Source organism: Chelonia mydas, chromosome 3 (assembly GCF_015237465.2).
Source record: "Chelonia mydas isolate rCheMyd1 chromosome 3, rCheMyd1.pri.v2, whole genome shotgun sequence".
In the NCBI taxonomy this organism is placed as follows: domain Eukaryota; kingdom Metazoa; phylum Chordata; order Testudines; family Cheloniidae; genus Chelonia; species Chelonia mydas.
The window spans coordinates 183,505,335-183,533,000 of NC_057851.1; the positions used below are offsets into that span (position 1 = coordinate 183,505,335).

The 27,666-nt window shown below is 40.7% G+C and overlaps 1 protein-coding gene across 1 annotated transcript in view; it reads left to right on the forward strand.

Annotated features, from left to right (window-relative positions):
• Positions 1-27,666, forward strand: part of LOC122465089 (protocadherin Fat 4-like) — an 87,250-nt gene that overhangs the window by 34,927 nt on the left and 24,657 nt on the right. The window contains exons 14-29 of the mRNA XM_043543155.1: positions 1,259-1,439; positions 3,108-3,241; positions 4,690-5,637; positions 9,405-9,530; positions 9,641-9,898; positions 11,251-11,349; positions 11,463-11,635; positions 12,582-12,730; positions 14,564-14,876; positions 16,690-16,751; positions 19,395-19,663; positions 21,304-21,441; positions 21,780-21,993; positions 22,641-22,799; positions 25,723-25,874; positions 27,071-27,239. Coding sequence (XP_043399090.1) covers positions 1,259-1,439; positions 3,108-3,241; positions 4,690-5,637; positions 9,405-9,530; positions 9,641-9,898; positions 11,251-11,349; positions 11,463-11,635; positions 12,582-12,730; positions 14,564-14,876; positions 16,690-16,751; positions 19,395-19,663; positions 21,304-21,441; positions 21,780-21,993; positions 22,641-22,799; positions 25,723-25,874; positions 27,071-27,239 — 3,544 coding nt within the window. The remainder of the gene's footprint in view (positions 1-1,258; positions 1,440-3,107; positions 3,242-4,689; positions 5,638-9,404; positions 9,531-9,640; positions 9,899-11,250; positions 11,350-11,462; positions 11,636-12,581; positions 12,731-14,563; positions 14,877-16,689; positions 16,752-19,394; positions 19,664-21,303; positions 21,442-21,779; positions 21,994-22,640; positions 22,800-25,722; positions 25,875-27,070; positions 27,240-27,666) is intronic.

Sequence of the window (27,666 nt, forward strand, 5' to 3'; positions counted from 1 at the left end):
TGGGTGTGTGTACACTTAGCCCCTTCCCCTTGAGCAGTGATCCTTGGGAGGAGAGATGTTCATTTTTTAGCAGTTTTCCACAGTTCCCTTTACTTTATTCTGCCTTTCATTTAGCCTCACACTCCTCTTGTTTGGTAACCCTTGTGTCATGGATGCTCCCAGCACCTGCCAGTTCAGGCAGTAAAGGATAGAGGCCTTGTCTTGGTCTCACATCTCTCATATAGTGGTGCATTGCACACACAAGACCATGCGACAGCCTAAATGAGACTTCTGGAATATATTATTTTTGAGATTTTTAATGAAAACAGAGTAGAGTGTGTTTTAGAGCCCAGAAAAATGAGATCACTGTTAAGATCTTTACAAACCACAGAGTGGGTCACTGGCAGAACCTGAACCCAGGTCTACTGATGTCCAATCTCCTGCTGTAAGCACTAGAACACTATGCCCCCCAATAACTTTTAGGATTACAACAAAACAAAACAAAACATTGCTAGTGTGAAATCTTGGCCCCATTGAAGTTGGTGGGAGTTGTGCCACTGACTTCAGTGAGGCCAAAATTTTACCTCTAGATTCTAAAATTGTATTCGCATGTTGATGCATCAGCCTCTGAGGACAAACATTCTGTCTTGGATTTGGCCCACAATTCCATTATTACAATGTTCCTAGTCTTTCAGTGACTTTGTTCCTTGATTCCAAAGGTCAATTGAGAAATCTACTGAGGAAACAGTTAAAAGAAATATTGTTGGATATAATTAGTTCTCTGTCGCCTACCCAAGCTGAGATCTTAAAGAACATATGTTGGGATATTTCTTGCCAATATTAGGCCAAATTCTTTTTCTTTCTTTCTTTCTTTCTTTCTTTCTTTCTTTCTTTCTTTCTTTCTTTCTTTCTTTCTTTCTTCATTCAATGGGAATTTTGGGTGCCCAAGGAATGGGCAGTATTGGACCCATTAGTTTGATTTATGTTGTTGCTATAATTGCCCCACAAACTATGTCTTATAAAAGTGAATTATATTGAACATATGTGACAAATGATCAATCAAATAAAGAAACAGCTGAATATTATTGTGGATTTATTTAGCTGGACTTTACCAAAAATTCCTGACCTATTTATTTTGAATGGACAAACAAGCAAGATTTCAAGTTATGTAATTATCAAGCTAGCTGAATGGTTTCTCTGCAAACCACACCAGAATTTACAGATGTGTGTCATTTGCTAACAACAAAGAAAATGAAGAAAAATGATATTTTCTCCTCAGGTTGTGGCTCATGATCCAGATGATGGCAGAAATGGAGAGACATGGTTTCTCTTAGTGAGCGGCAATGAAGAAGGACACTTTGAACTGAATGAAACCTCTGGGCAAATCAGTTTGAAAACACTGATCCCATTACTAGTCAACCAACTGAAGAACTTCACCTTGTGGATAACCGCTACAGATGGTAAGACACACACAAGACTTCTTGGGAGGCTCCTTTCCTGAAGGGACACTGGTGAAACACACAGCCCCTTTCCCCCCACGCCCGAACCTATTTAACATTCCTTTAAATATACCATATATTTTTAATTGCCCTTGCAGTTCCTGAAAACAAGTCACTTTCCCCCAGCAGTAGTTGCAACATTGATAAAACTCAATTTTCCCTGCAGGGTGATGCCCTAATAACAAATCCATTTTTTTTTCATGACTGTTAGCGTGTGCATGATATTAGCATGAATCTCACTCCTTTCTTCATCTCCCCTGATTTGCAATAGGCTGGTGCACAGGCTAGAATACTGAGATTTATTATAATTTTCTCTCACAGGTACTCGAAGAGGCATTCCATTCTTGTGTATTTCAGTCATTGGCCTGCTGTTAAGAGTAGAGCCGGCAGTAAGATTATTTACATATACATGCAAGTACATACAAACTAAAAGAGAGCTACCAAGGCTAATTGTAGGGCTGTCAGTCTTGATGTTGTTGTTCTAACTAAGAATTATTGAATGTTTGTTTACTCATCTAACCGGCAGAACCACTCAGCTAAATGAGCATGCATAATTGGAACAAGGCCAGAGGAAATCTTATCTGGGAAATAGAATCCTTTTCCTGATAACTTGGGCACTCTTAACTCTTTCTCAGCCTATTGACTTACCCTGATTTGCTTATTCTGGGCCCTGTACCTTATAGGCACTGTCCTGTATTGTGGATGGTGGGGAACCACTTGGTCCCAGATTCACGGGGGGGGGGGGGGGGGGGGGGGGGGGGGATTGGCTGCCAGTGGTGCAAGTAGAATTTATTTCCTAATGGTACGCTGTGCCTAGGTGACTCATGGGAGGGACACAAAGGGGACACTTGCTAAAGGGTGGGCAAGTGACCCCCCACGTAACCCCCCCATGTGACTTGTCCCCACCCCACCCCCAGTCTGGGGCCCCCACACTTTCCCCATCCCCTCCACATCCCACGTTATCTTGGCGGGAGGGGAGGGCTCTGTCCTCCTGCTGCACCAGATACAGACTTCTGAACCGCAGGGCTCTCCGGAACCGCAGCGGCGAAAGGAGCAGAATGTGGGACTGCCAAGCAGCCCCATGCCAGCAGCTCCTGCAGGGCAGCTGTACTGCCTGCAGCCCCACCCCCCAGTCCTGTCCTCCAGCGAGGCTGTACAGACCTCTGACAGGAGACACAGCTGCGTGGAGGGGCTGGGGGCGGGGCAGGGGGCGGTACAGCTGTGCCAGAGGAGCTGCCAGCATGCGGCCCCATGTTCTGCTCCTGTGTCTTTCCAGTACAGTGTACTGGCAATAAATATCTTAATGGTACGGTGGACCAGACCGGACCCCCCTACTTGCACCTCTAGTGGTGACACACCTTTTGGTATTCACCTCAGAGAATGCAGCGTCCCACCCTTGGTCTGTCTTGTCTCTTAGACTGTAAGCTCTTCAGGCTCTCGCTGGGTAAATATGGTGCCCACACAAGGGGCTCCGATCTTGGTTGGGGCCTCTAGGCACTACTCTAATAATTGTTATTGTTATTATTATTTATTATTAATACAGTTCCAGGTGTCAGTTGATGTATTTTCTTTACAAGAAGAGGGTATTTTACAGGTCTGGTAAGAGATAAAGGTCTATTTTGCTTCCAGGTGGAATGGTGCCAAGAAGTTCATCAGTTCCAGTACAGGTCTTTGCAGTTGGAGATTCTAGACCTCGGTTTATTCACAAAACATATGATGGGACGTTGGAGGAAGAATTAAACAGCCCTGTCCCAGTAACAAGAGTAAGACCCAAAAGGCTCTGTACTGTCACCTGTACCAAACACACAAATTATGAACAGTTTGTAGTGACATAGGATTAAGATATGCATGGCCAGTGTAAATGTAAATACCTCACTAGGTAAAATATATAGGTTGTTAGATTTGATGTCTCAATCCATGTGTTACGCTGTAGCATGTAGTCTTGCCATTTATTTGTCATGCATCCTGTCTACCGCAGCTGAATGATGCCATCACCTCCTGGGACTGCTCCTACTATTCCAGAGCTCTGAGCATCTTCAGTCTCTGTTTAAAAAGTAAAACATAAAACCATGTGCCAGAGAAATGTTTTCTGCCTCTCCTCTTCCTCTCCTCTCCTTTCCCTCAAAGATTTCAGTGGTCAAAAGCCCAAGAGAGACAATATTCGACCTTCCATTAGTGACAAGTCTGCTGTTATGTGACGTGGTGGGTACAGAACAGGGGACTTACCATGAGGGGATTGCCAGCAGGACATTCTCTGAGGGGACCATGTGTCTCTGGAACTTGGTTCCCACCTTAGGTGAAAATTGCTTGAAGTTGCTGATATTTTGGGCAAGCTGCAAAAGCCATTTCTTAGGGCTTGTCTACGCTTACCAAAGGATCGACGCTGTGGCGATAGATGCATCAGCTGTCAATTTCGCGAGTCTAGTGAAGACCCGCTATATCAACCACTGATCGCTCCCCTGTCGACTCCTGTACTCCACCTGATGGGGAAGAGTAAGGGGAGTTGACAGGAGAGCATCTCCCATCGCCATTGCGTAGTGTGTACCCCGTGATAAATAGATCTAAGCTACGTCGATTTGAGTTATGCTATTCACATAACTCAAATTGCGTAGCTTAGGTTGACTTTTCCCTTTAGTGTAGAAAAGGCCTTAGAGAGGTTCTTGGGGCAGACTGAAGGTGGAATCCTGAAGGGGCAGATTATAGGGGGCTGTTTTGCTGGTTTGATTTATTGGCTGGCTGAATTAATTCATTATTTACATATGATTATTTTTTGCTGCTGAGAGAAAGACAGAAAAGCTAAATACAGACACACATTGATATATGTATATTCAGTGTATATTATGGGTATTATACATGTGTATCTATGTATATGGGCGTGTATGATGTTCTGATAAAAGGACAGATATCTGTATCTTGTAGTTATTGAGTATTTTAAGTCTTGATACACAGAAATGGCATTGTAATCACTATTAGTTTCAGCTAATAAAATAAGTTTTATTGCATCTTAAAAATATCTATCTTATTCCAATTGAGAGATAGTTAAGGCTGCTAATTTAGGTGTAATCTAAGCCTAAAATTCCTATTTCGAATGTCACATCAAGTAATTAATATAATTAATAGGAGATATTATTAATTATAATTAATATATATATTATAATATATATATAATATATTATTAATTATAATTAATAATATGCTGTGTCTTACACAGGTAGTATTTGTGTCTGTGGATCCCCACATTCCAGTTGCATTGCAAGTTTTGACGGAATCAGATATTTTTGATGTTGACATCAATGGAACCATCTGGACAAAAACCAAACTGGACTATGAATCCCAGAAATCTCATGAGATAAACGTTTCTTTGACTGACGGAAAAACAATTGACTATGCTGCAGTGTTTATCAAAGTTACAGACATCAATGATAACAGTCCTGTGTTCAGTGCAATCAATGCTACCATTAATGTGCTAGAGAGCATGCAAGTTGGAGCCACTGTTCTCAATGTGTCAGCTGCTGATGCAGATGATGGCTTTAATGGGTTAGTGTCTTATACTCTAAAAGGTGGAGAGGGAAAGATGGATATTGACTCTGTGACAGGATTAATTGTGCTGAGAAGGGAACTGGACAGAGAAACACAAGCATTTTATAACTTAACAGTTATTGCCAGTGACCAAGGTCAACCGGCTCTCTCTGCAGTTGTGAACTTTACTATCTTTGTTGATGATGTGAATGACAACCCTCCAACTTTTCCCTTGAGCGGATACGAAGTGAGGGTCTCTGAGGATGAAATGATTGGGAAGGTGCTAGTGACAGTGTCTGCTACGGATTTGGATTCTGGGGCCAATGCTCAGGTGAAGTACAGAATAATTAGTCAGCTTCCTCTGACTTCCATGCCGATGGTCCTTGTCAATTCAACCACAGGCCAGCTCACCCTGAGCCAGCAGCTGGATTATGAAACTGTCAAACTGTTTGAAGTAAGAGTGGAGGTATCAGATGAAGGGATCCCAAGCCTCAACACCAGTATGCTTGTTGTTATCCAGGTACTGGATGTCAATGATAACCCTCCTGAATTTAGTCAGGCAGTGTACAGTATATTTGTTCTTGAAAACATACAGAAGGACAGCCTCATCTACGCACTCAATGTTACTGACAAGGATCAGGTAAGTCCGACACTATCAGTTCTTAGAAATCAAGATGATATGGCATTAGAAGGGCAAAGAGAGAGTTTTAAATGCTCAGTGGTAAATATATTAGGTACAATTTGAAAAAGAGAGAAAATCTATTAGAGCATCATGGGGCCCACGATACTCCCATTGAAGCCAATGGCAAATGTCTCATTGACCCAGTAAGGGAAAGGACTGAGCTTCAACTCTATTTCCCTGCAACCCTGCAAGTACAAGATATAGCAATCTGGTCGCCTTAGAGAAGCCAGACTCAATATAAATACTTATGTAGGCCAGTCAAGAGAGAGCTAGCAGAATGGATGCTTGCCCATCAGACTAGAGAACAAAAAACAGCATGTAATTAACTGTTTAGATTATCACTTGTTATGTCAAAATAATTGGAAACGCCACTTTAATATATGCTGTAAATCTCTGCTTAATGAGCGTGCCTAGCAGTGTGTTTCTGTGCTGCAGTGAATCTAGCTGTTGTACTGCATCAATCAGGGAAAAAGGAAATCATAGAGGAGTTACTTTCATTTTCTTTTTTTCCTTTACAAGAAATCACATAATTGCTCTCTGTTGTCCATCAAATCTTTTCTTTCTTCCCCCTCCCCTTTAACTAAAGAAAAATCCTGCTCATGTGAGAAGTTGGCTTTAGAGGGGTGACACTTTGGGGTTCACCCAGAGCATTAAGAGGTTGTGTCGCTGCCTGCCATGTAATCCTGGATGCTTCTGTGCTGTCCTGCTTTGGATCAGCGCCCTGACACCAGTAGCTTGGCTACAGTGCACTCACCTCACCCTGGCTTCCCCCAGCCTGGGTACGCCTTGCAGGGCGACACCAACAGCCCTTCAAGTCCCAAGTCTCCCCAAAACCATCTCCTCTGCAATGCTCAGCCCCTCTCACTGTAGCACTCACAAAACCGTGTCCAGGTCACTGCTCCTTTACAGAGACAGTCCACAGCACCAGCCCGTTCGTTTGGCTGAGGATTTTACCCATCAGTTTGAAACACTGCACTGAGATGGTTGTGTAAGCAGAAAAGATTACATTTATTAACAGAGACTAGCTACTTAAGTAGAAGGATACTATGCTTCTGAGACTAAAACCTAACTTAAACTAGAGTCTTTTGTTCAAAATAGTTTTCTCACCACAGTCATTCTTCCAACGCAGCTGGCCAGTCCTTAGCTAGGATCCAACACCGAGCCCAAAGCACTTGGTTTCTTTGTCTTCTCAGGTGAAGGATGCCCAAATGGTTTTCTCTCTCTGCTTATATCATCAAACTTTATCTTTGTTTTCAAAGTCAGGAAGCCCTCCTGGGGGCTCACCTTTCTGTGTCCACCAGGGAGCTGAAGCCAGATTAATTTTTTGGGGGGAGGGATAGCTCAGTGGTTTGAGCATTGACCTGCTAAACCCAGGATTGTGAGTTCAATCCTTGAGGGGGCCATTTAGGGATTTGGGGCAAAAATTGGGGATTTGGTCCTGCTTTGGGCAGGGGGTTGGACTAGATGACCTCCTGAGGTCCCTTCCAACCCTGACATTCTATGTCTCCTCCCCCTGTAGTGATAGTTAAGTGGCTGTTGTGATGGGTTGGGTCACAGAGACCCCCTTGGGACTGCCACCTGATGTGCTGAGACTACCTCTGAGCCTGTTTTCCCTGGCAGCTTGGGACTTCAGTACCCTGTCTTGTTGAGCCAGACATGCTAGCCTGCTGCAAACACAGACCCGGGTCTGAACCATGTCCCCCAAAAGCTGCAGACTTAACTGAAAACAGCTTAAGAAGTGCTCCTGCCTCCAACATCCAGGTACCCAGTTCCCAGTGCAATCCAAACCCCAAAGAAATCCATTTTACTCTGTATAGCGCTTATACAGGGTAAACTCATAAATTGTTCATCCTCTGTAACACTGATAGAGAGATATGCAAAGCTGTTTGCTCCCCCAGGTATTAATACTTGCTCTGGGTTAATTAATAAGCAAAAAGTGATTTTATTAAATATAAAAAGTAGGATTTAAGTGGTTCCAAGTAATAACAGACAGAACAAAGTAAATTACCAAGCAAAATAAAACAAAAACATGCAAGTCTAAGCCTAATACAGTAAGAAGCTGATTACAGATGAAACCTCACCCTCAGAGATGTTCCAATAAATTTCTTTCACAGACTAGACTCCTTTCTAGCCTGGGCCCAATCCTTTCCCCTGGTACAGTCCTTGTTCCAGCTCAGGTGGTAGATAGGGGATTTCTCATGACTGCAGCCCCCTTCGTTCTGTTCCACCCCCTTATATATCTTTTGCACAAGGTGGGAATCCTTTGTCCCTCTCTGGGTTCCCACCCCTCCTTCTAAATGGAAAAGCACCAGGTTAAAGATAAGGAGTACTTGTGGCACCTTAGAGACTAACCAATTTATTTGAGCATAAGCTTTCGTGAGCTACAGCTCACTTCATCGGATGAAGTTAAAGATGTATTCCAGTTCAGGTGACATGATCACATGTCACTGTAAGACTTCATTACCCACTTGCCAGCACAGACGTATACAGGAAGACGTACAAGTAAACAGAGCCATTTACAACCAATTGTCCTGGTTAATGGGAGCCATCAAGATCCCAAGCCACCATTAATGGCCCACACTTTGCATAATTACAATCAGACCTCTGAGTTATAGTTCATATTTCTAGGTTCAGATACAAGAATGATACATTTATACAAATTGGATGACCACACTCAGTAGATTATAAGATTTGGATCTGCATGCATCCGATGAAGTGAGCTGTAGCTCACGAAAGCTTATGCTCAAATAAATTTGTTAGTCTCTAAGGTGCCACAAGTCCTCCTTTTCTTTTTGAAGATTTGTAATGATACCTTACAAGAGATCTTTTGCATGAAGCATATTCCAGTTACATCATATTCATACTCATTAGCATATTTTCATAAAATCATATAAAGTGCAACATCACAGCTGTCTCCCCCACTCACCAGTTTGATGGTTTTGTTTACTCTTTAGATAAATGTACTTCATTGTCTCTTGTTCAATTTACATCGCAGACACATTCAAGCAGGTGGAATCACATTCCTTGTCTAGAGCAGCATGACTGGTGCCCTACCTGCCAAACACATTTTAATAACATATTTCCAGTGCACATTTATAATTTTTCATCTATCACCTGTACAGACACCGCACAGTAATAATACTGACCAACATGTTACCAGTTCACTTATGATGCCTTTCATGACACCTTTTAGATACAGATTATGACAACAGTGAGTTGGGGTATGCTGAGTTGGTCAGGCCAGCTGAGACTCACTGCTAGATACCCAGGAGCCTCTTGTCCTCTGGCATTGGGATGCTCTTAGGTCACAAGGGGAAGTGGTTCCCTTTTTGCAGTAGCTGCCTAGCATGTCTCTGAGTTTTAAAAAAATTCAGAAGGAAACAAGAATGGAATGAACTAGGTACTACTGTTCACCACCTCACAGGCGTGACTCTGAAATGACTTTTAAATGAGGGTATATTAGAGGAGGGGACCGGAAGTCAGGACTCTTGGAGGAATCTATTCTCTTCTCTTCCACTTGCTGTCTGTTCTTGTCTGCATGTGAGTTTGCCCATCTGTAACATGGGGATAATATGACTTACCAGCTCCCATGGGTGTTATGAGGCTTCCTTTGTTAAATACTATAAAGCTCTTTGTGCTAAAGAAATGCAAAGTATTGATGTTAATAACAGAGAGGTATTTCCATCTTCTCTCCATAACTCAAGTGCTTATTACATCTCTTTTAGGTCGGCTTCTCTCAGGGGTATTTTATTCTTAACAATACTATGTTTGCTGTCAATAAACATGGGATACTTTCAATAAGGAATGACACAGAACTCGACAGAGACTCTACACCCAGGTTAACTTTGCAAGTAAGCTCATTCTGAACCTTTCAGATGGTTTAGTCCACCTTTTGTGTCTTAATCAATCAATTGAAATCTCAGTCAAAATCAAGTAATGTTTTCATTGATTATTTTGGCAGGTATGGACAGTTGATGCTGAAACGGAAGGGCTCAATTCTAGTGCTCTGTTAGATATCACAGTTCTGGATGTCAATGACAATAACCCTGAGTTTCAGATGCAGCCCTTCAGTTTTACAACCCTGGAAGGAGACTATACACAGGATGCACCTACCGTAGTTGGACATGTAGCTGCCACAGATTTGGATGAGGGAGAAAATGCCCACATCACATTTCACCTATTCGCAGAAGATGGGGTGAATCCATTTAGCATCCAACAAGTAAGAATTTGGGTGGGGAATAGAAAATGATGCCTATCTGCTTCTTTCTCCAAGACAGTTAGCATGGCCAGATAGAAATGATGCACTGATATGAGCCATTGTAGCATTTCTGATATCAAGAATGACACCGACGTCTTTGGAAGCTAAGAATATAAATCCAAAGCCTATTGAAGTCAATGTGAAGACTCCCATTGATTTCAATGAGTTATGAATTAGGCTATGTGGGCAGGGCCAGCGCAGCCAATGCTGCCAGTCCTGCCCTAGGAAGCTCCTGAAGACCTGGGGACTCCAGCAATGCAAGGTTGATATTTACTGCTCCTGCGGCAGTGCAGCATGGGGTGGAGTATGTGCTGCGTTGTGACAACTGTGAGCTCTGACAATAGTTTGAGGCTGCTGGGGAATCAGGCTGTCCCTTCCTTTAGTACAGTTCTAGCTAGAGTACATTGCAACCCCTCTGTTTAACAGGAATGCTCCAACCGCTATGCTCCCATTTGCCTCCGCAAACATATATGTGCACACAACCTGTTCTGGACCCTGTGTGCACATTGGCTTCCAAATTGGCTGGTCTGGGAGTTTGGAGGAAGTTGTGAGTGGGATCGGGAAGGAGATTGCATGGCGAACGTTGAGCCTTGCAGCTGGGGAGCTCATTCAAACAGCGTTTCAGGGCATCCCAGTTTTTCTTGAACCAACCCTGATTAAGGCCTGAACACAATGCTGCAAAGTTTCACACATGAGTCATCCCACTGAAATCAATCACATGAGTATGGCTTTGTAGTGTTAGCCATTCTCAGTGGGGCTGATCACCTGCAACTTCCATTAATGTTTGTCTGGTATCAGGTGTCTAAACCTTCAGTATGTGTGTTAAGGGACTACGTAGCTCAGGAGGTAGGTAATGGAAATGAAAAAGTATTTCTTCTCTAGGTTGCCAGCTACTCAAGTCCTGCCAAGATCTGTAGTGACTGAGAATTATTACCATCTAGTGGTGCTTCTGTGGCCTTTGTAAATGAGGTAGGTGGGCTCAGTCCAGTACTTACTGGACAGGAGTCTGCATTACAGAAGCCACCACCATAACTGACCACCTATTTGATAGTCTCATCAGAGAAGCTAAGGTGTGAATGGGTATGGAGACTCCCATCCACTGAGAACGAGTGTGGGACTCCTGTCCCCATCCCTCCAGGTCATGGGTAAGACATATTGGCAGGACACTGTGAAGAAGATTGCCCTGATACTACCAGGCTATACCTGTTCTGTGATGAAGAGAGGACTTCCATCCTCACTTTTCGTGAGAACTAAATGTACACAAACACTGTCAAAAATGTGATATATGTGTTGATTTTTTTTCTCCTCTGTAGAATGGAACTATTTTGGCTAATGGGTTTATGGACAGAGAAATCAAAGAGAAATATGAGCTTTTGTTAGTGGCATCTGATAATGGAGTACGTCAGAGACAGGTAAGGAAGAGGATTAGGTTATTCTTACATTAACAGCCTTTGATTTCTGAAGTTTAAATGGACTGAATGTGCATCTCTTGTGCATGATTCATTTGTTTTCTGTTGTCCACCAGAATTTCACATATGTCACCATAAGTGTATTAGATGTAAATGATAATCCTCCACAGTTTACAAAGACACAGTATTCTGCAAATATACGTATAGCAACTGAAAAAGAGGGAGTTTCTGTTCTGTCAGTATCTGCTACTGATCGTGACCTTGCGAACAATTCTCTTATTTCATACAGGTAATTTTGTCTAAGGTAAATAAATATCTTTTAGTAAAGAAAATCAGTGTTATTTGTATTTCCCAGTTGATCACAAGTTGCCCATACCTACTCATTCGATGCCCATTATTATATTTTGCCATTAGTGTAATCAACAACAATATGCCTAATTTTAAAACTTAGAGAAAAACAGTGGAGAAGCATTTCACCAAGCTTGTTGGAGATGATCAAACTACTGGAGGGCCAGTAAAATAAAAGACAACCTTAATCAAAAGCCAAGCTTGTTTAGTCTGAAATAGCTGGCTAAAAGTTTGGCACTTCTGGATAGAAAATGGAAATAATGAAATGCAAAGTGATTGCCATTCTTCCCCTCATTCCCCCACTCCCACCCATTAACCTTAAGACATAGATTGTGCATGGAACATTTTAGTTGAAAAAGGTCCTGGGATACAATGATGACTGGGCATTAAAACAAAATACATAGGTTGATATGGATGGTTGAATGTGTCAGAAACTTATGGGGTTACGCACCAAATGTAGCACTTACTATTGTGTGAGATTTAAATGGCTTCAGGACTATGCACATTAGTAATTGTTTCCAGAACCAGATCCTTACAATGAAAGTTACCTGCCTTTCTTGCCATGTCTGCAAATTGATCTATAATCCTTTGAGTTTGCAGTTTGTACTCTGCTCTCTATTCATAGCGGGATCTAAAACTTGTGGATGGAATGGAAACTGAAAGTCTGAATGCCATCTTGGCTAAGATGGAAGACATGCTAGGAAATATAGTCTCATTTGTTTAGGTTAATGAGACAGCATCTAAAACGTGTTGTCCTACCACTCCTATAATCATTATAACTAGGCAAATATAATCGGTAGGCTGTTTATCATAAAACTTTAATAATAAAGATAGAATACTTCTGATGTGAATAATATGAATGATACACTCACTTCTCTTTAATACAGCTTCATGAACCATTCTGATGATTTCTGGATAAATAATCTTACTGGAGAGATCACTCTCACCAGTGATCTAGCCCATATCACAGCTGACACAGTCATTACATTGACAGTCATTGCTACTGACCATGGGGTTCCTCAGCTAACATCAAATGGTAAGTGATGTGCTTTCACCAATTTTTCTCGTAAGTAGTGCTCAAGAATGTATTGGGCTGCGTGAATATTCAATGTCAAATGTAAACTTGACAAACTTCACAAGTTTGAATTAATCACATCCATATGGAGTCCATATTACAATTCCGCAATGAGGTGTGCATTACTCTTCTGATTGTATTTCTTTCACTGATGCCCTCCCATCACGTGGACACAGAATCACATTAACACAGAGCAAGATTTATTAATTCTGTTTAAAATTATTGCTTATTTATTTATGGTGGGGGTACCAGTCAAGGATCAGGCCTCAACTGTGATAGGGACGCTATAGTCATGCACTAAAGAGCATATCCGTATAGTATTTTCTGCTCCGTTTTTCCAGCTTCTTTGATTTGCTTAAGAGAACTGGGCAGTCAGTCAGCTTTCAACATCCTAAACATCCTTCTGAGCAAGTTTCTGCTCTTTCAAAATAGATTTTGAGTCACCTGGTATTTTGTATCGTTTACAACACCCATTGACTATCTTTCTCACTTGTTCCTAGGGGATAACTTTGATAATTGATGAACAGGAGGAAAAAACAATTGTTTTAAATTTCACTATTAGTGACTGCAGGGGCATTTGTATGTATTGTGGCCAAAACACAGTTTGGGGGAATCCTTTTCCTTTTGATACAAAATTCTTGTGGTCTAACATTCAACTTCTCTGACCTCCAGAAACAATAACTATTTAGAAGCCTGATCCTGGGATGGGTAAAGATGTGGTTCTCAACCAGGGATACATGTACCCCTGGGGCTACTTAGAAGTCTTCCAGGGCCTATATCAACTCATCTAGATATTTGCCTACTTTTACAACAGGCTACATAAAAAGCACTAGGGAAGTCAGTACAAACTACATTTCATACAATGACTTGTTTACACTGCTCTATATACTATACACAAGCGGGTCTCAAATTGTGGGTCAGGATGCTGTTTTAATGGGGTCACCAGGTCTGGCGTGACTGGCTGGAGCCAAAGTTGAAGCCCAAGCCGGACCGCCCAGGGCTCAGGCTTTGGCTTCAGCCGTGAGTGGCAGGGCTCAGGTTACAGGCCCCCACCAGGGGATGAAGCCCTAGGGGTTTGGCCCCCCCCACCTGGGGTGCTGGGGCTCGGGCTTTGGCTTCCCCCCACTCCCTGCCCAGGGTGACAGGGTTTGGGCAGCCTCAGGCTTCAGTCCCCCCTCCTGGGGTTATTTAGTAATTCTTGTTGTGAGAGGGAGGTCATGGTGCAATGAAGTTTGAGAACCCTTACTGTACACTGAAATGTAAGTACAATATTTATATTCCAATTAATTTATTTTACAATTATATGGTAAAAATGAGGAAATAAGCGATTTTTCAGTAATATTGTACTGTGACACTTTTGTATTTTTATGTCTGATTGTGTAAGCAAGTAGTTTTTAAGTGAGGTGAAACTTGGGGGTATGGAAGACAAATCAGACTTCTGAAATGGATACAGTAGTCTGGAAAGGTTGAGAACTACTGGCGTAAAGGACCTGCAAGTCCCATTGACTTCAGGCCCAGTCAGTGAGCCAAATTCTCCTTTCTCTTTTATTGGAGAAATATCATAACATTCAGCAAAGTGGGATTACTCTGGAATGAGCATTGGATGCTGAGAGGGTTTGAGTTATATCTGTCACAGCTTATTTCTTATCATTGTTGTTTTTTCTTATTATTCCTTTTTCCTATCATGCCAATTTCCATCAGTCTGTTGCTCCTAACATCCTAGACATTTACTTTAGGGAGACAAAACACAGTGCATGATATTTCACAGCTTTTATCTGTCTTTTCCTCCACTAGCTCCTGTTATTCTCTATTTGCTGGTAAATGACACTGACTTTGGACTGACTTTTGAAAGCTCCAGCTATGAGTTCAGTGTTTTGGACCAGGAACCAGTCACAACTGCTGTTGGCTCTGTGAAGGCCCTGACTGGAAGCATAGCCATTAGAGTCATATACTCTCTCAAGTCACATACTGACAAGTTTTCTGTTAATGACCAAGGAAACATTATGACCCTTGTCAGTTTAGATCGAGAAGAGCAGGATCTTTACAGCATCATTGTAGAAGCCATTGATTCTGCGATGCCACCCAATTCAGCTGTGACTTCGGTACAGTATATTGCATTTTAAAGTGTTTTGAAAATGCTGAATATATAGTTTAAAAATAAGCAGTGATACCCAGAGGACACCATATTTTTAATGTCACATACTATATAGAAATGATGGTTAGCAAAAGTATTTTAAGAATCAATTTGTAACTAGTTTCTGATTTTCTTAAAGGGACAATGTCAATTGGACTTCAAAAAGAGAGTAGTTTTCCTGGAGAGCCCCCTGCAAATTTCTGTAATTTTATAACTGCAGTTTCCTCTTTTTTTAAAAAGGTTGCTTTGTGAATGACCCATACAAATAACAAGGAATCTCAGTAACTCCCTATTTTGGGGAAACATTGAAACTGACTATATACAAAGTGCTGTCAAGTGTACAAAGTAAACAAGTTGAAAAAACAAAGAATTTTTTTTTTAATCTCTTTCAGTTAGAATAATTTTAGGTGTTACTGTATCACTGTTAGGCAGAAAGGAACTAGAGCAGTGAGATTTAAGTTGCTTCTGTCCCTTTAATTATAGTATTGGAATTTTGATGTTAGACAGAAGGTAAAGATTAAATGCTTTTTCCATTATAAATTTTGTTTGTAAGAGTTTTGCTAAGTTCCTTATTTTTACATCAGGCTGAAACTATCATAATGAATGCAATTTCTTTAATTTAGCTAAACTAGGTTTAACTTTCAAGTACAGTATAAGAAGAATAAAGTATTTGCCAGGATTTTTTTTTTCTTCCACTGCATTGGTATCTTGTAGAGATAAGAATGAGTTGGGGAGGAGAAACCCACGGAATGAAATACGGTATGTGGGAAGGACAGAAATATTGGAAGTGTACGGGATAGAAGGAAAAAGATGCAGGGAAAAGAGGAGACAGAAGAAAGCAAAGGAAATAAAGAGGATGGAGTGAATGAGAAATGGGAGAAGAGGGAAATTGAAGGGAAGGAATGGAGAGACAGGACAAGGAATAAAATAATGAGAGGAGGGTGAAATGGGCAGCAAGGAGTGGGAGAACATTGAATAGAGATTAAAAAGAGAAAGTGGGAGATGGAAGAAGAAATAAAAAAAAGCAATAGATATAAAAGAAAGTATAAAAAGCTGCTGACTTACACAAACAGAGCTTATTTGTTGGTAAGTTGTATTAGCATTGTAATTACATATTATTCTAGTTCATTCCAATCTGTGTTTTGGAGCAGCAATTAGAATGTGATTTATTGTATTTAAATATATATCTCACATATATTGCTCTGCTTTTTTCTTTTTTGTATTTTAGTAGTGATGGAGGGAAAAATTCATTGTCTAGAACATTAGTGCAGTCAAGATTGCCCCTGGACAAATAAAGTTGCTTGAGGGCATGTCTACAGGGCTCAGCATTGCACAGTACAGGGGTGTGATTTCTAAAGTGCACTAAAGTACTGCGTAGTAACTGGTCCATGTAGACCCTGTGGGTGTGCACTAAAAGTTCTTAGTGTGCTTTAACATAAGACTGTTTGAAACAACACTACATTAAAATGCACTAGGGAACTTTTACTGCATACCCGCAGGGTCTACATGGACCAATTAGTATACAACACATTAGTGTGCTTTAGAAATTACACCCCCATAGTGCTCACTGCTGCTCTGTGCAGGCATGGTTGAAAGCCACATAGAACACACTGCTTTTGCCTAGACTGTATACTATTCTGTCCACATATTATATTTCATAATTTGACCAAGATGCACCAGCTTAGTCGAGTCCTTGGGATTTAATTCCAGGGAAAGGAGCCCACATTATAGTTGTGTGAGACTGACTGCATTCTTTTTTTTTTTGACCCCCTTTTTAAATTCCTAGGCTGAGGCCTGGGATGTGGGTTCCAAATGAGAGCAACATTGATATGGTTTGGCAATACATCTGTACAAACCAAAGCTTAAGGAAGTGCTGACTCCCCTTTGACGAGAGTGACACACATGCAGCTGTTTATCAGAGCAAATCGCAAGAGCTTAACTGCAAGAATGTCACAGCTGCTACAATTCTAGAATGTTGGAGGTTGAATTGAAGGTTGCCACCGAATTATCTGCCTCCCACCCAGCACTGTATTAACTAGGTGAAGGGGGAGATAAGTAGTAATAACAAACTAAAAGATCAGTATCCTGCAAACAGTTATGCATATGGGTAACTTTATGCACATACATAGTCCCTTGAAGTCAAAGTCACTCATGTGGGTAAGTGTTTCCAGTATCAGGGCCTAAGTTGTGACTTTAATTTATGCAGTTTGGGATAATAATTATTGGGTTGAAATAATTGTTTAAAACAGTAGTTTCCAATGAGGGAAGAGTGGAATGGTTTTCAAAAATAACACTGAGCCCATCTTTCCCCCTCTTCTCCACAAACAACAAATATTACCATTTTACAAATAGAATTGAAATCAAATAAATGTGCTAGTTCTAAAACGTAGAGGCCAATTCTTTTTGTACACTCAGTTTATAGAGCCCTTAGTGATGAAACAGTGCCACGTTCTTGTGTCATTTCCAACCAGAAGCAAAAGTGGAAGAGTTAAAACTGACAAGAAAACCTCTTTTTGTGCTCAGTTTCGCAGACTGAATTGGTTTTAATCAGCCTGAGACACATCCAAACCAAATCAGAACTCTGATATTATTGGTACCAACAGCAAATACACCAACATTTTGTGACTAGTAATCTAGGCTCCCCACTTTCCCACTATAGGGCCAACTGTGTAACCCTTGAGTCGCCCATGTTCACACACAAGTAATTTGTGTGAGGAAGTCCTAGACCAAGTGAGTATTGGAATATCTGGACCTAAATAATGGCCTTCTATGCTGGGTCCCTGTGCCCTGCTGCCACAGCCTGCCTCCCATGCAGCTGTGTACTCTCTGGCCTGCAATGGAGTTTTGATTGCTGCAAACCTGAATCTTGCTTGTGAGGCACACTTGTGAGTCTAACACTTGCTACAGCCCCTTAGATAAGTGGAATTGTTGGGCAAAAGTCAACACGGTTTATGTAAAGGGAAATCATGTCTTACTAATCTATTAGAGTTCTTTGAAGGGGTCAACAAACATGTGGACAAGGGGTATCCAGTGGACATAGTGTACTTAGATTTCCAGAAAGCCTTTGACAAGGTCCCTCATCAAAGTCTCTTGTGTAAATTAAGTTGTCATGGGATAAGAGGGAATATCCTTTCATGGATTGAGAACTGGTTAAAAGACAGGGAACAAAGGGTAGGAATAAATGGTAAATTTTCAGAATGGCGAGGGGTAACTAGTGGTGTTCCCTAAGGGTCAGTCCTAGGACCAATCCTATTCAACTTATTCATAAATGATCTGGAGAAAGGGGTAAACAGTGAGGTGGCAAAGTTTGCAGACAATACTAATCTGCTAAAGATAGTTAAGACCAAAGCAGACTGTGAAGAACTTCAAAAAGATCTCACAAAACTATACATATAATATGATGGGAGCTAATTTAGCTACAACTAATCAGGAAAGAGATCTTGGAGTCAACGTGGATAGTACTCTGAAGACATCCACACAGTGTGCAGTGGCAGTCAAAAGAGCAAACAGGATGTTAGGAATCATTTTAAAAGGGATAGAGAATAAGACGGGGAATATCTTATTGCCCTTATATAAATCCATGGTACGCCCACATCTTGAATACTGCGTACAGATGTGGTCTCCTCATCTCAAAAAAGATATACTGGCATTAGAAAAGGTTCAGAGAAGGGCAACTAAAATGATTAGGGGTTTGGAAGGGGTCCTATATGAGGAGAGATTAAAGAGACTAGGACTTTTCAGCATGGAAAAGAGAAGACTAAGGGAGGATATGATAGCGGTATATAAAATCATGAGTGGTGTGGAGAAAGTGAATAAGGAAAAGTTATTTACTTGTTTCCATAATATAAGAACTAGAGGCCACCAAATAAAATTAATAGGCAGCAGGTTGAAAGCAAATAAAAGGAAGTTCTTCTTCACACAGCGCGCAGTCAACGTGTGGAACTCCTTGCCTGAGGAGGTTGTGAAGGCTAGGACTATAACAGGGTTTAAAAGGGAACTGGATAAATTCATGGCAGTTAAGTCCATTAATGGCTATTAGCCAGGATGGGTAAGGAATGGTGTCCCTAGCCTCTGTTTGTCAGAGGGTGGAGATGGATGGCAGGAGAGAGATCACTTGATTATTACCTGTTAGGTTCACTCCCTCTGGGGCACCTGGCATTGGGCACTGTTGGCAGACAGTATAGTGGGCTGGATGGACCTTTGGTCTGACCCAGTATGGCCATTCTTATGTTCTTATGGCATCTGAATCAGAGGTGCTAGGTTCTTGTTGGCAGTCAGGCTCCTAATCTGCAAAGCCAGTATTCTAAAAGTTTGGATACTACCGTTCTTTTTATTGTTATTATTTGTATTAGTGCCTAGTAGCCCAAGTCATGAACATAGAACAAAAAGTCAGTCTCTGACTCAGAGAGCTTACAATCTAACTGACTCAGACAGAATTTACTCTTGTGTGCTATTTTTATGGCTCAGAAAAATGTCTTTCTTTTATACAAGTTACAATCATTGTGAATGACACCAATGACAATTCTCCTGTTTTCTCAACACTGATTCAAACCAAACGATCAGCTCCTGAGAATGAAGACACTATAGATTTTGGCATATTTTCTGCTGTAGACCAAGATGTAGGAGTGAACGCCCTTATAAGCTACTCTTTGGAGAATCACTTTGAGGGAACTTTCCATATTAACAGTTCCACTGGCAGGCTGACTTCAAAAAGAGCCTTGGACAGGGAAATGGTGGACAGTTATGAATCGAAAATAATAGTAAGTGGACACATGGATCTAACAGTTTGTCAGATACTCAACACAAGGCATAGAGAGGCTGAGAGAATACTGACCCATCATAAGAAAAACACTTTCCAACAGTGAAGTATTGTAATATTGGGCCAAATTCATCCTTTAGTGAGTGACTAAATGAATGAATTTGGGTTAATTCATGGGATCTGATTCTCTACTGATGTAAATTGGTGCAGCAAAGAATTTGCACGACGAAGTTACTATTTTAAAGATTAAATATTATCATAAAACATCAGCATGACTTGATGTGAATAAATTGTTCCTCAATTCATTTCAGGCTGCAGTTGTTGAAGTACTACTGCGCCATAACTTTTTTTTTAATGGCTTGGCCAATCCATATCAGGCATCACTCTCAGCTGATGAATATGTTTTTTCAATATATACATATTTAAATCTTCTTTTTATATTACTTGATAAATTATTTGTGTTTCCTCATGAAGCTTCCAAAGGAAAACATGGTCCCTGACTGAAGAGCCTTTACATTGTGGGCATGTTTTCATGAGAGTCAGCCCATTGACTTCAATGGGATTACTCCTGTGACGAAGTACTCATTGACATAGTAAAGGTTTCCACACTGGACCACACATGCACATGTAGACTTTCAGGGGCTCTTTGGTTTAAACACATTTATTTATTTAACCTGGCAAAGAGAAGATTCAAGGAAGACAGTCAGAACTATGGGGTAGGGGCATAGTCAAAACTGAGCAGACCCTTTTTAAAAGACAATACATTCAGAATTAATAAAAGGAAGTACTTTGTATCAATAATTGGGCTTGGAAGTATTACATTATCAGTAAACGTTGATTTCACTGTACACATGCAAACTGATGAAAAAAATATTTCCATCAATGATAATAGGAATTTACAAATAGGCAACATAAGAAAAATGCTGCTTGAGAACTTCTTAGAGTTTGATTTAAGGATATTTACTTTGTAAATTTTGACATGTAATATTGACAATTTATGTTTTTATGGTTCTAAAACTTTAACTTTTTGAATCTCAGAGTCTACTGTCCTTAAATAACTATTTTCTCACTCCCCATAATTTCCCACAACTGTGAAAATTTAAATAGATTAAAAATAGGCTTAAAATCCATAATAATTTTCAACTGTGAAAATTTTTATTGATAGAAATAGAAAAAATGCAAAAATAAACATTGATATTATCTGTCAATTTATTAAAAAAATCAAATTCTGCCAAGTCTGCCAGTAATTAAGTATTGTATGTTTGTATACACAATATAGATATAATACATTCACACACATATATCAATATAACCTAGTGTATTAAAGCACTCTACAGAATATAGAAAGAAAGAAAGAAAGAAAGAAAGAAAGAAAGAAAGAAAGAAGTCCCTGCACCAAAGAGTGATGGCAGAGCACAGTCATCTTGTAGAATTTAATTTGTTCAAATTTCAGATATACAGATCTGACTATAACAGATGGATTGTTAAATTATTGATTATTGGCCAAATTCTGCAGTTCTTATTTAGGTAAAACACTAGTTTATGTTAATAGGCATAAGTTGCAAAAGTTAATGGGAATTTCACCTGACTAAGGACTGCATAATTTAGCCCTATATTCAGTTATGAGTTATTTCTTTACAGGCCACTGATTCTGGATTTCCCAAACAATCTGCAAGTTTAGTTCTCAGCATCACTGTGGAAGATGTGAATGACAACCCTCCAGTGTTCCTACAGAAATCATTTAATGTGACTGTGAAAGAGAATGAGCCTCCAAGTGTGGTATGTAAACTGAAGACGAAATAGCCTTCCGTTGTGGGATTATTTTCTTTATATAAAGCTTAGAAGTGCTGCCTTATCCTTGGTGGACCTGGATACCTGCCTTACTGATATTAATTAGAGATTCGTAAGACTCAGGGGGAAAGGTATCTCATTAGAAATCAGCAAGGATTCTGCCACATCTCAGTCATCTGCATTGCAGTACATTGTGTTGCCACTCTAGCAGTACTGGAGAATTGCATATCAATAATTAAGGCAGTAAATATAAAACATAAAATCCTGCAAACCATTTGGTCAATCGGTCACTGTGTTACTTATGCTCTGTTTTTTTTCTCGTCTAGATTTTGAATGTGACAGCCACAGATAAAGACACAGGTTACAATGCTATTATTCATTATGGTCTAACTGAAGCAACTTCATTTTATCTCGGAGAACTTTCTGGACATATTACAACCCTGCAGCCTCTGGATTATGAAAATTGTGCCCAACACACAATTGTACTGAAAGCTTTCAATCCTGGAGATCCACATTTCCAGGATACAGCAAATGTTACAGGTAGAGAAACCTTACCTCAGAGAATTTACCCCAGTTTTTGCTGTAAACTTTTCCAAGGCTGCTATGCATAGACACATAATTGTAAGCCATGTATAAAGTCTTCTTTAGTAATATCAACCCGCTAAAGTAAAATATTTTAGTTAATGGCAATGGGATTTTGACTAGAGTTGGCTGAAATATTTTTCAAAACAAGCTTTTGTTCAAAAAAAATTTTTTTTTCAAAAACAAAACTTTTCACAACAAATAGTCATTACTGCTTCGGTAGGTATCAGTGGGAACTACTGAGCGTTCAGCACTTCTGGAAATCAGGTCACGTGATTCTGGTAAGTGTACTACTGATTATTGTATGAAACAGAAGCTGATGGACATCCAAAGAGTCCTACAAAAATCCTGCCTTACAACTTTTTAACGCTCCCATGTACTCCTTTATTAAACCTTTATTTTAGATGTACACAGAACTGAATAGATCCATGAGACCAGGAGATTTGAGATACAGAAATAGAGCACTAGATCCTTAGTTTGTGTAAATCGACATAGCTCCAAGATAATTCAATGGAGCTACACTGATTTACACCCGCTGAGAATCTGGCCCATAGTCATTTAGACTAAACTCACATTTTCACTTGTCTATATATCCTTTCATTTAGTTAACGTGGAAGATGTAAATGAAGAAGGACCCAGATTTGACAGGCCTTCATACTACAAGATTCTTCAAGACAGTTCAACTGCTGGCATGATGGTAATAGATATCAATGCAACAGATGAAAGCAAAGGTTTTGATGAAGGCATTTACTACAATCTAACAGGTACAGTGGAAATAACCACCTCTGGCATGAATTGCTGTGGTCTTGATAGCACTAATATACTTCTTAAAATTTTGCAACTAGAGTGGAGACTTTTGGAAGGTAAAGCACAACGAAATTGTGCATCTGCAACATCCCATTCTGAGGCATCTGTAATGGGATAACCTTAAGGGCCCGATCCTGGGAATCCTCTGTGCATAAAATTCCCATTGGAATTCAATGAAAAATTATTATTAATTATTATTATTATTAATACATTTTTATATGATAATAGCACCCAGAGACCCCAGTGAGGATCAGGGTCTCCACTGTATCAGGTGCTGTAGAAACAAATTGGTAGACATGGAGTGAAATCCTGGCTCCACTGAATTAAATGGGAGTTTTGCCACCAACTTAATTGCGGCCATGATTTCACCTGTGCCCCCTGTCTCACAGAGTTTCACAATCTAATTAAATATGAGATACAACAAGTGAATTTAGCTACAAACTAAGGAGGAGGAAGTTAATGAATATAGGCTCTTGTGGTTCCATAAGATAACTGTAACTATGGTATTTATATGGCCCCCATCACCATAGTATCGGAATACCTCACAATTTTAATGTATTTATCTTTCCAGCATCCCTGTAAGGTAGGGAAGTGCTATTATCTCCATTTTACAGAGAATGAGCCAAGTCACAGAGAGACTAGGACCTAAAGCCTCAAAGATATTTAGATGCATAAATCCCACTGAGATCATAGAATCATAGAATCATAGAATATCAGGGTTGGAAGGGACCTCAGGAGGTCATCTAGTCCAACCCCCTGCTCAAAGCAGGACCAATCCCCAATTAAATCATCCCAGCCAGGGCTTTGTCAAGCCTGACCTTAAAAACTTCTGAGGAAGGAGATTCTACCACCTCCCTAGGTAACGCATTCCAGTGTTTCACCACCCTCCTAGTGAAAAAGTTTTTCCTAATATCCAACCTAAACCTTCCCCACTGTAACTTGAGACCATTACTCCTTGTTCTGTCATCTTCTACCACTGAGAATAGTTTAGAACCATCCTCTTTGGAACCACCTCTCAGGTAGTTGAAAGAAGCTATCAAATCCCCCCTCATTCTTCTCTTCTGCAGACTAAACAATCCCAGTTCCCTCAGCCTCTCCTCATAAGTCATGTGTTCCAGTCCACTAATCATTTTTGTTGCCCTTCGCTGGACTCTTTCCAATTTTTCCACATCCTTCTTGTAGTGTGGGGCCCAAAACTGGACACAGTACTCCAGATGAGGCCTCACCAATGTCGAATAAAGGGAACGATCACGTCCCTCGATCTGCTGGCTATGCCCCTACTTATACATCCCAAAATGCCATTGGCCTTCTTGGCAACAAGGGCACATTGTTGACTCATATCCAGCTTCTCGTCCACTGTCACCCCTAGGTCCTTTTCCGCACAACTGCTGCCTAGCCATTCGGTCCCTAGTCTGTAGCGGTGCATTGGATTCTTCCGTCCTAAGTGCAGGACCCTGCACTTATCCTTGTTGAACCTCATCAGATTTCTTTTGGCCCAATCCTCCAATTTGTCTAGGTCCCTCTGTATCCTATCCCTACCTGCCACCGTATCTACCACTCCTCCTAGTTTAGTATCATCCGCAAATTTGCTGAGAGTGCAATCCACACCATCCTCCAGATCATTTATGAAGATATTGAACAAAACCGGCCCCAGGACCGACCCTTGGGGCACTCCACTTGATACCGGCTGCCATCCAGACATGGAGCCATTGACCACTACCCGTTGAGCCTGACAATCTAGCCAACTTTCTAACACCCGCGCTGGAAACCTGGGGACTATGGCCCCCCACTTTTTAACAAAAGAAATATAAGCACAGAATTAATGTCCCCCAGATCCCCCCCCTCACACACCCGCAAGATAATACATTCTGTCATAGAGGCACTGCAGTTACACCTTTTGCCCATCAGGGGCTGCTGTGGCACTAGAAGATAGGGCAGGTGGCTCACTGCCAGAGCATCAGCCGCCACTGAGAGGGAGGAGGCACTCTGGCCTTCCCCCCAACACACAATTCTACAAAGGTTTTGGCTCCTTTGGTGCCTAAACATCCTTGAGGATCTGGGCTTAAGCTACTTACCAAGGGTCACACAGGAAGTCTGTGGCAGAGCAGAGACTTAAATTCAAGTCTCTGAAGTCCTAGGCTAGTGCCCTAATTGCTGGACCATCATCTCAGTATGCATCACTTAATGCCTCTGAATCATTTAAACTTTCCATTTCAATTATCATTTTAAAAATACCCTGTTGAGCCATAGGCCCATGTGCAACCTTCATGGCTGTCACACCACCCACTTCTCCTTTGAATAGGTGATCCTGGGTGCACTGGATCATCTATAGGTGGTCCTGGGTGCACTGCCTCTGAGTTCAATACTTTACTTACTTACTTAATTATTTCTGCCTTCCTTCCATAGAGATTTTCTCCAACCACCCATCTACCTTGCATTATTAGTCCCCTTCCTTTAACAGAAAGAAAAACGAACTCTACAAGTTCCTCAGATGATGGAAAATAATCATAATACTTAGCTCATCTATGAATTCCCCCCCACCCCCTTGGTTGCCTGTCTTTGTAGGAGTGTGAAGCCCCAGAGGGTTTTCCCATTTTCTCTGCTGCTCTCCAGAAGGCAGGGCTGGGTCTATGTAGAAGCAAGGTGGCAGAAAACCGATTGGTCCATTATGATGCAAATATTCTGATGTCATTGTGATCTGGGGCTGTAATGGTGCCATGGAGGCCTGCCCATTCGCAAACCCCTTACTGAGTTATTCCACCTTTCCCTTGCCTCCCCATCCCATCCACTTTCACCACTTTCTGTTTTCACTTGGGAATCTGGGATAGAACAGGTTGGCTCCATTGGAAGTTTCCTATAGCCATATTTCTCTCTCCGTAGGTGGGAATTTTGAAGGCCTTTTTAAGATTTCAAGTATCATGGGACAGATCACTTTGACAAGAGACATAGTGAAACAAACTACCACTGTGCAGTATTCTTTGATGGTCACTGCAACAGACTCAGGTCTTCCACCTCTTTCAACCTCTGTCAAGGTACTGAACAATATTGCCTTAGCCAGTGCTCACACAGTATATTCAACAAGTTGCTTTGTTCTAAATGGAATGTCACCACACAGGAAAAAAGACCTAAGCATCTACGGGGACAGTTCAATGATAACCTGTGCTTAATGCATAGCAGCAGTCAAAAAAGCAAACCATGTTATTGCATGCATGAGGAGTGGGATAGAAAATACTGCAAATATTATAATGCCATTATATACATACATGGCATGCCCCCACCTAACAAAAATAGAAGGAGTGCAGGACACAGGGGAAGAAAATGAGAGAAATGAGACTTCTTTGTGGGATCTAAAGATTGGGACTGTTTAACTGAGAGGACCAAATAAGAGGGAACATGGTGGAGGTATATAAAATAATGAACAGGAGTAGGTAAATCAAGTATTCATATTTACCCTCTCATTATACAAGAAGAGGGGCATTCAATTAGATTGGTAGGCAACAAATTTAAACCCAGCAAAAGGAAATACCCTTTTATTCAATGTTCATAATAAGCCAGTGGAACTCATTGACAGAAAATATTGTTGAGGATAAGAGTTTAACAGGATTCAGAAAAGGATTGGACATTTGTATGGGTAAAAAACATGCATGGTTACATTAAACAGAATTCAAAAATATAGAATCATAAGCCCACATTCTTCAGGGAATAGGACAGCAACTAACTGATGGAGTTTAAACCTAAACCCCAGTTAAAGATGATCAGCCAGTAGGCACTGTCTGTACATAATTTGTAGCCATTTTTTCATAAAATAAAGTACAATTATCTTAAAATAACGAATATATTCTAAAATATTTATATTTTTAAATCTCTCCTCATGCTCTACAAATTCCAGTGGAAGAGTTTGTTAGAAGTCCTGTCACACAAATCAATACCCCTTTCCTTGAGCTGTTTAGCCAACTGAGCTATCTGATGTGTGCTTTATTATCTGAAATCCCTCTATATAATTAGAAAAATCATACTGGTGAACTAAATTAATCATCAGGCTGGTACCTCACTTACTCAAATTACCTTCAAGAGATTAACATGTCAAACAACATATAACAATATCAGCTGTTGCTCTGTTTTTTAATCATTGACATGTTGCTAGACTATTTTACCACTGCAAAATGATAAAAGAAAATCTGTTTGCATTGAAAACCTAGTAACATTACTGTTGGGTTTTTCCTCCCAGGTGTCAGTGATGATTGCGCCCATCAACACTTCATTCCCAGTGTTCTCTGCAGTTGTCTACCAGCCTGATGCTCTGAGTGAGAAAGCATTAGCAGGGACATTCGTAGTACAGATCAGCGTGCTGTATAAGAGTCCTGTAATATACACCATTATATCAGGCAATGAAAAGGGTAAGCTGTTTATATGAAGTCACTGAATAAAGGTATGTTTGTGATAAAGAAGCTCCTCCATAACCCATCAAAATACTCTGCTGATTCCCTCCCCCTTTTTTGTGTGTGGATGTTTCTCTCTCTCTCATTCTCTGTGTTTCTCTTTTTATAAAGCATTTCGGGTGAAATCCTAGCCCTGTTGAACTCAGTGGCAAAACTCCCATTTACTTCAATGGGACCAGGAGTTCATAGGAACGTAGAAAGTACCACACCGGATCAGACTAGCAGTCCACGTAGTCAAGTATCCTGTCTCTGGTAGTGACCAGCACCAGATGCTTTCAAGGAAGGTGTAAGAACCTTGCAAAGCAGATGTGGGGTAATTTGTCTCCCACATTAGGTTTCATCGTGATCTCTAATAAAGAAGGGTTTAAGCCTTCAAGTGCAAGGT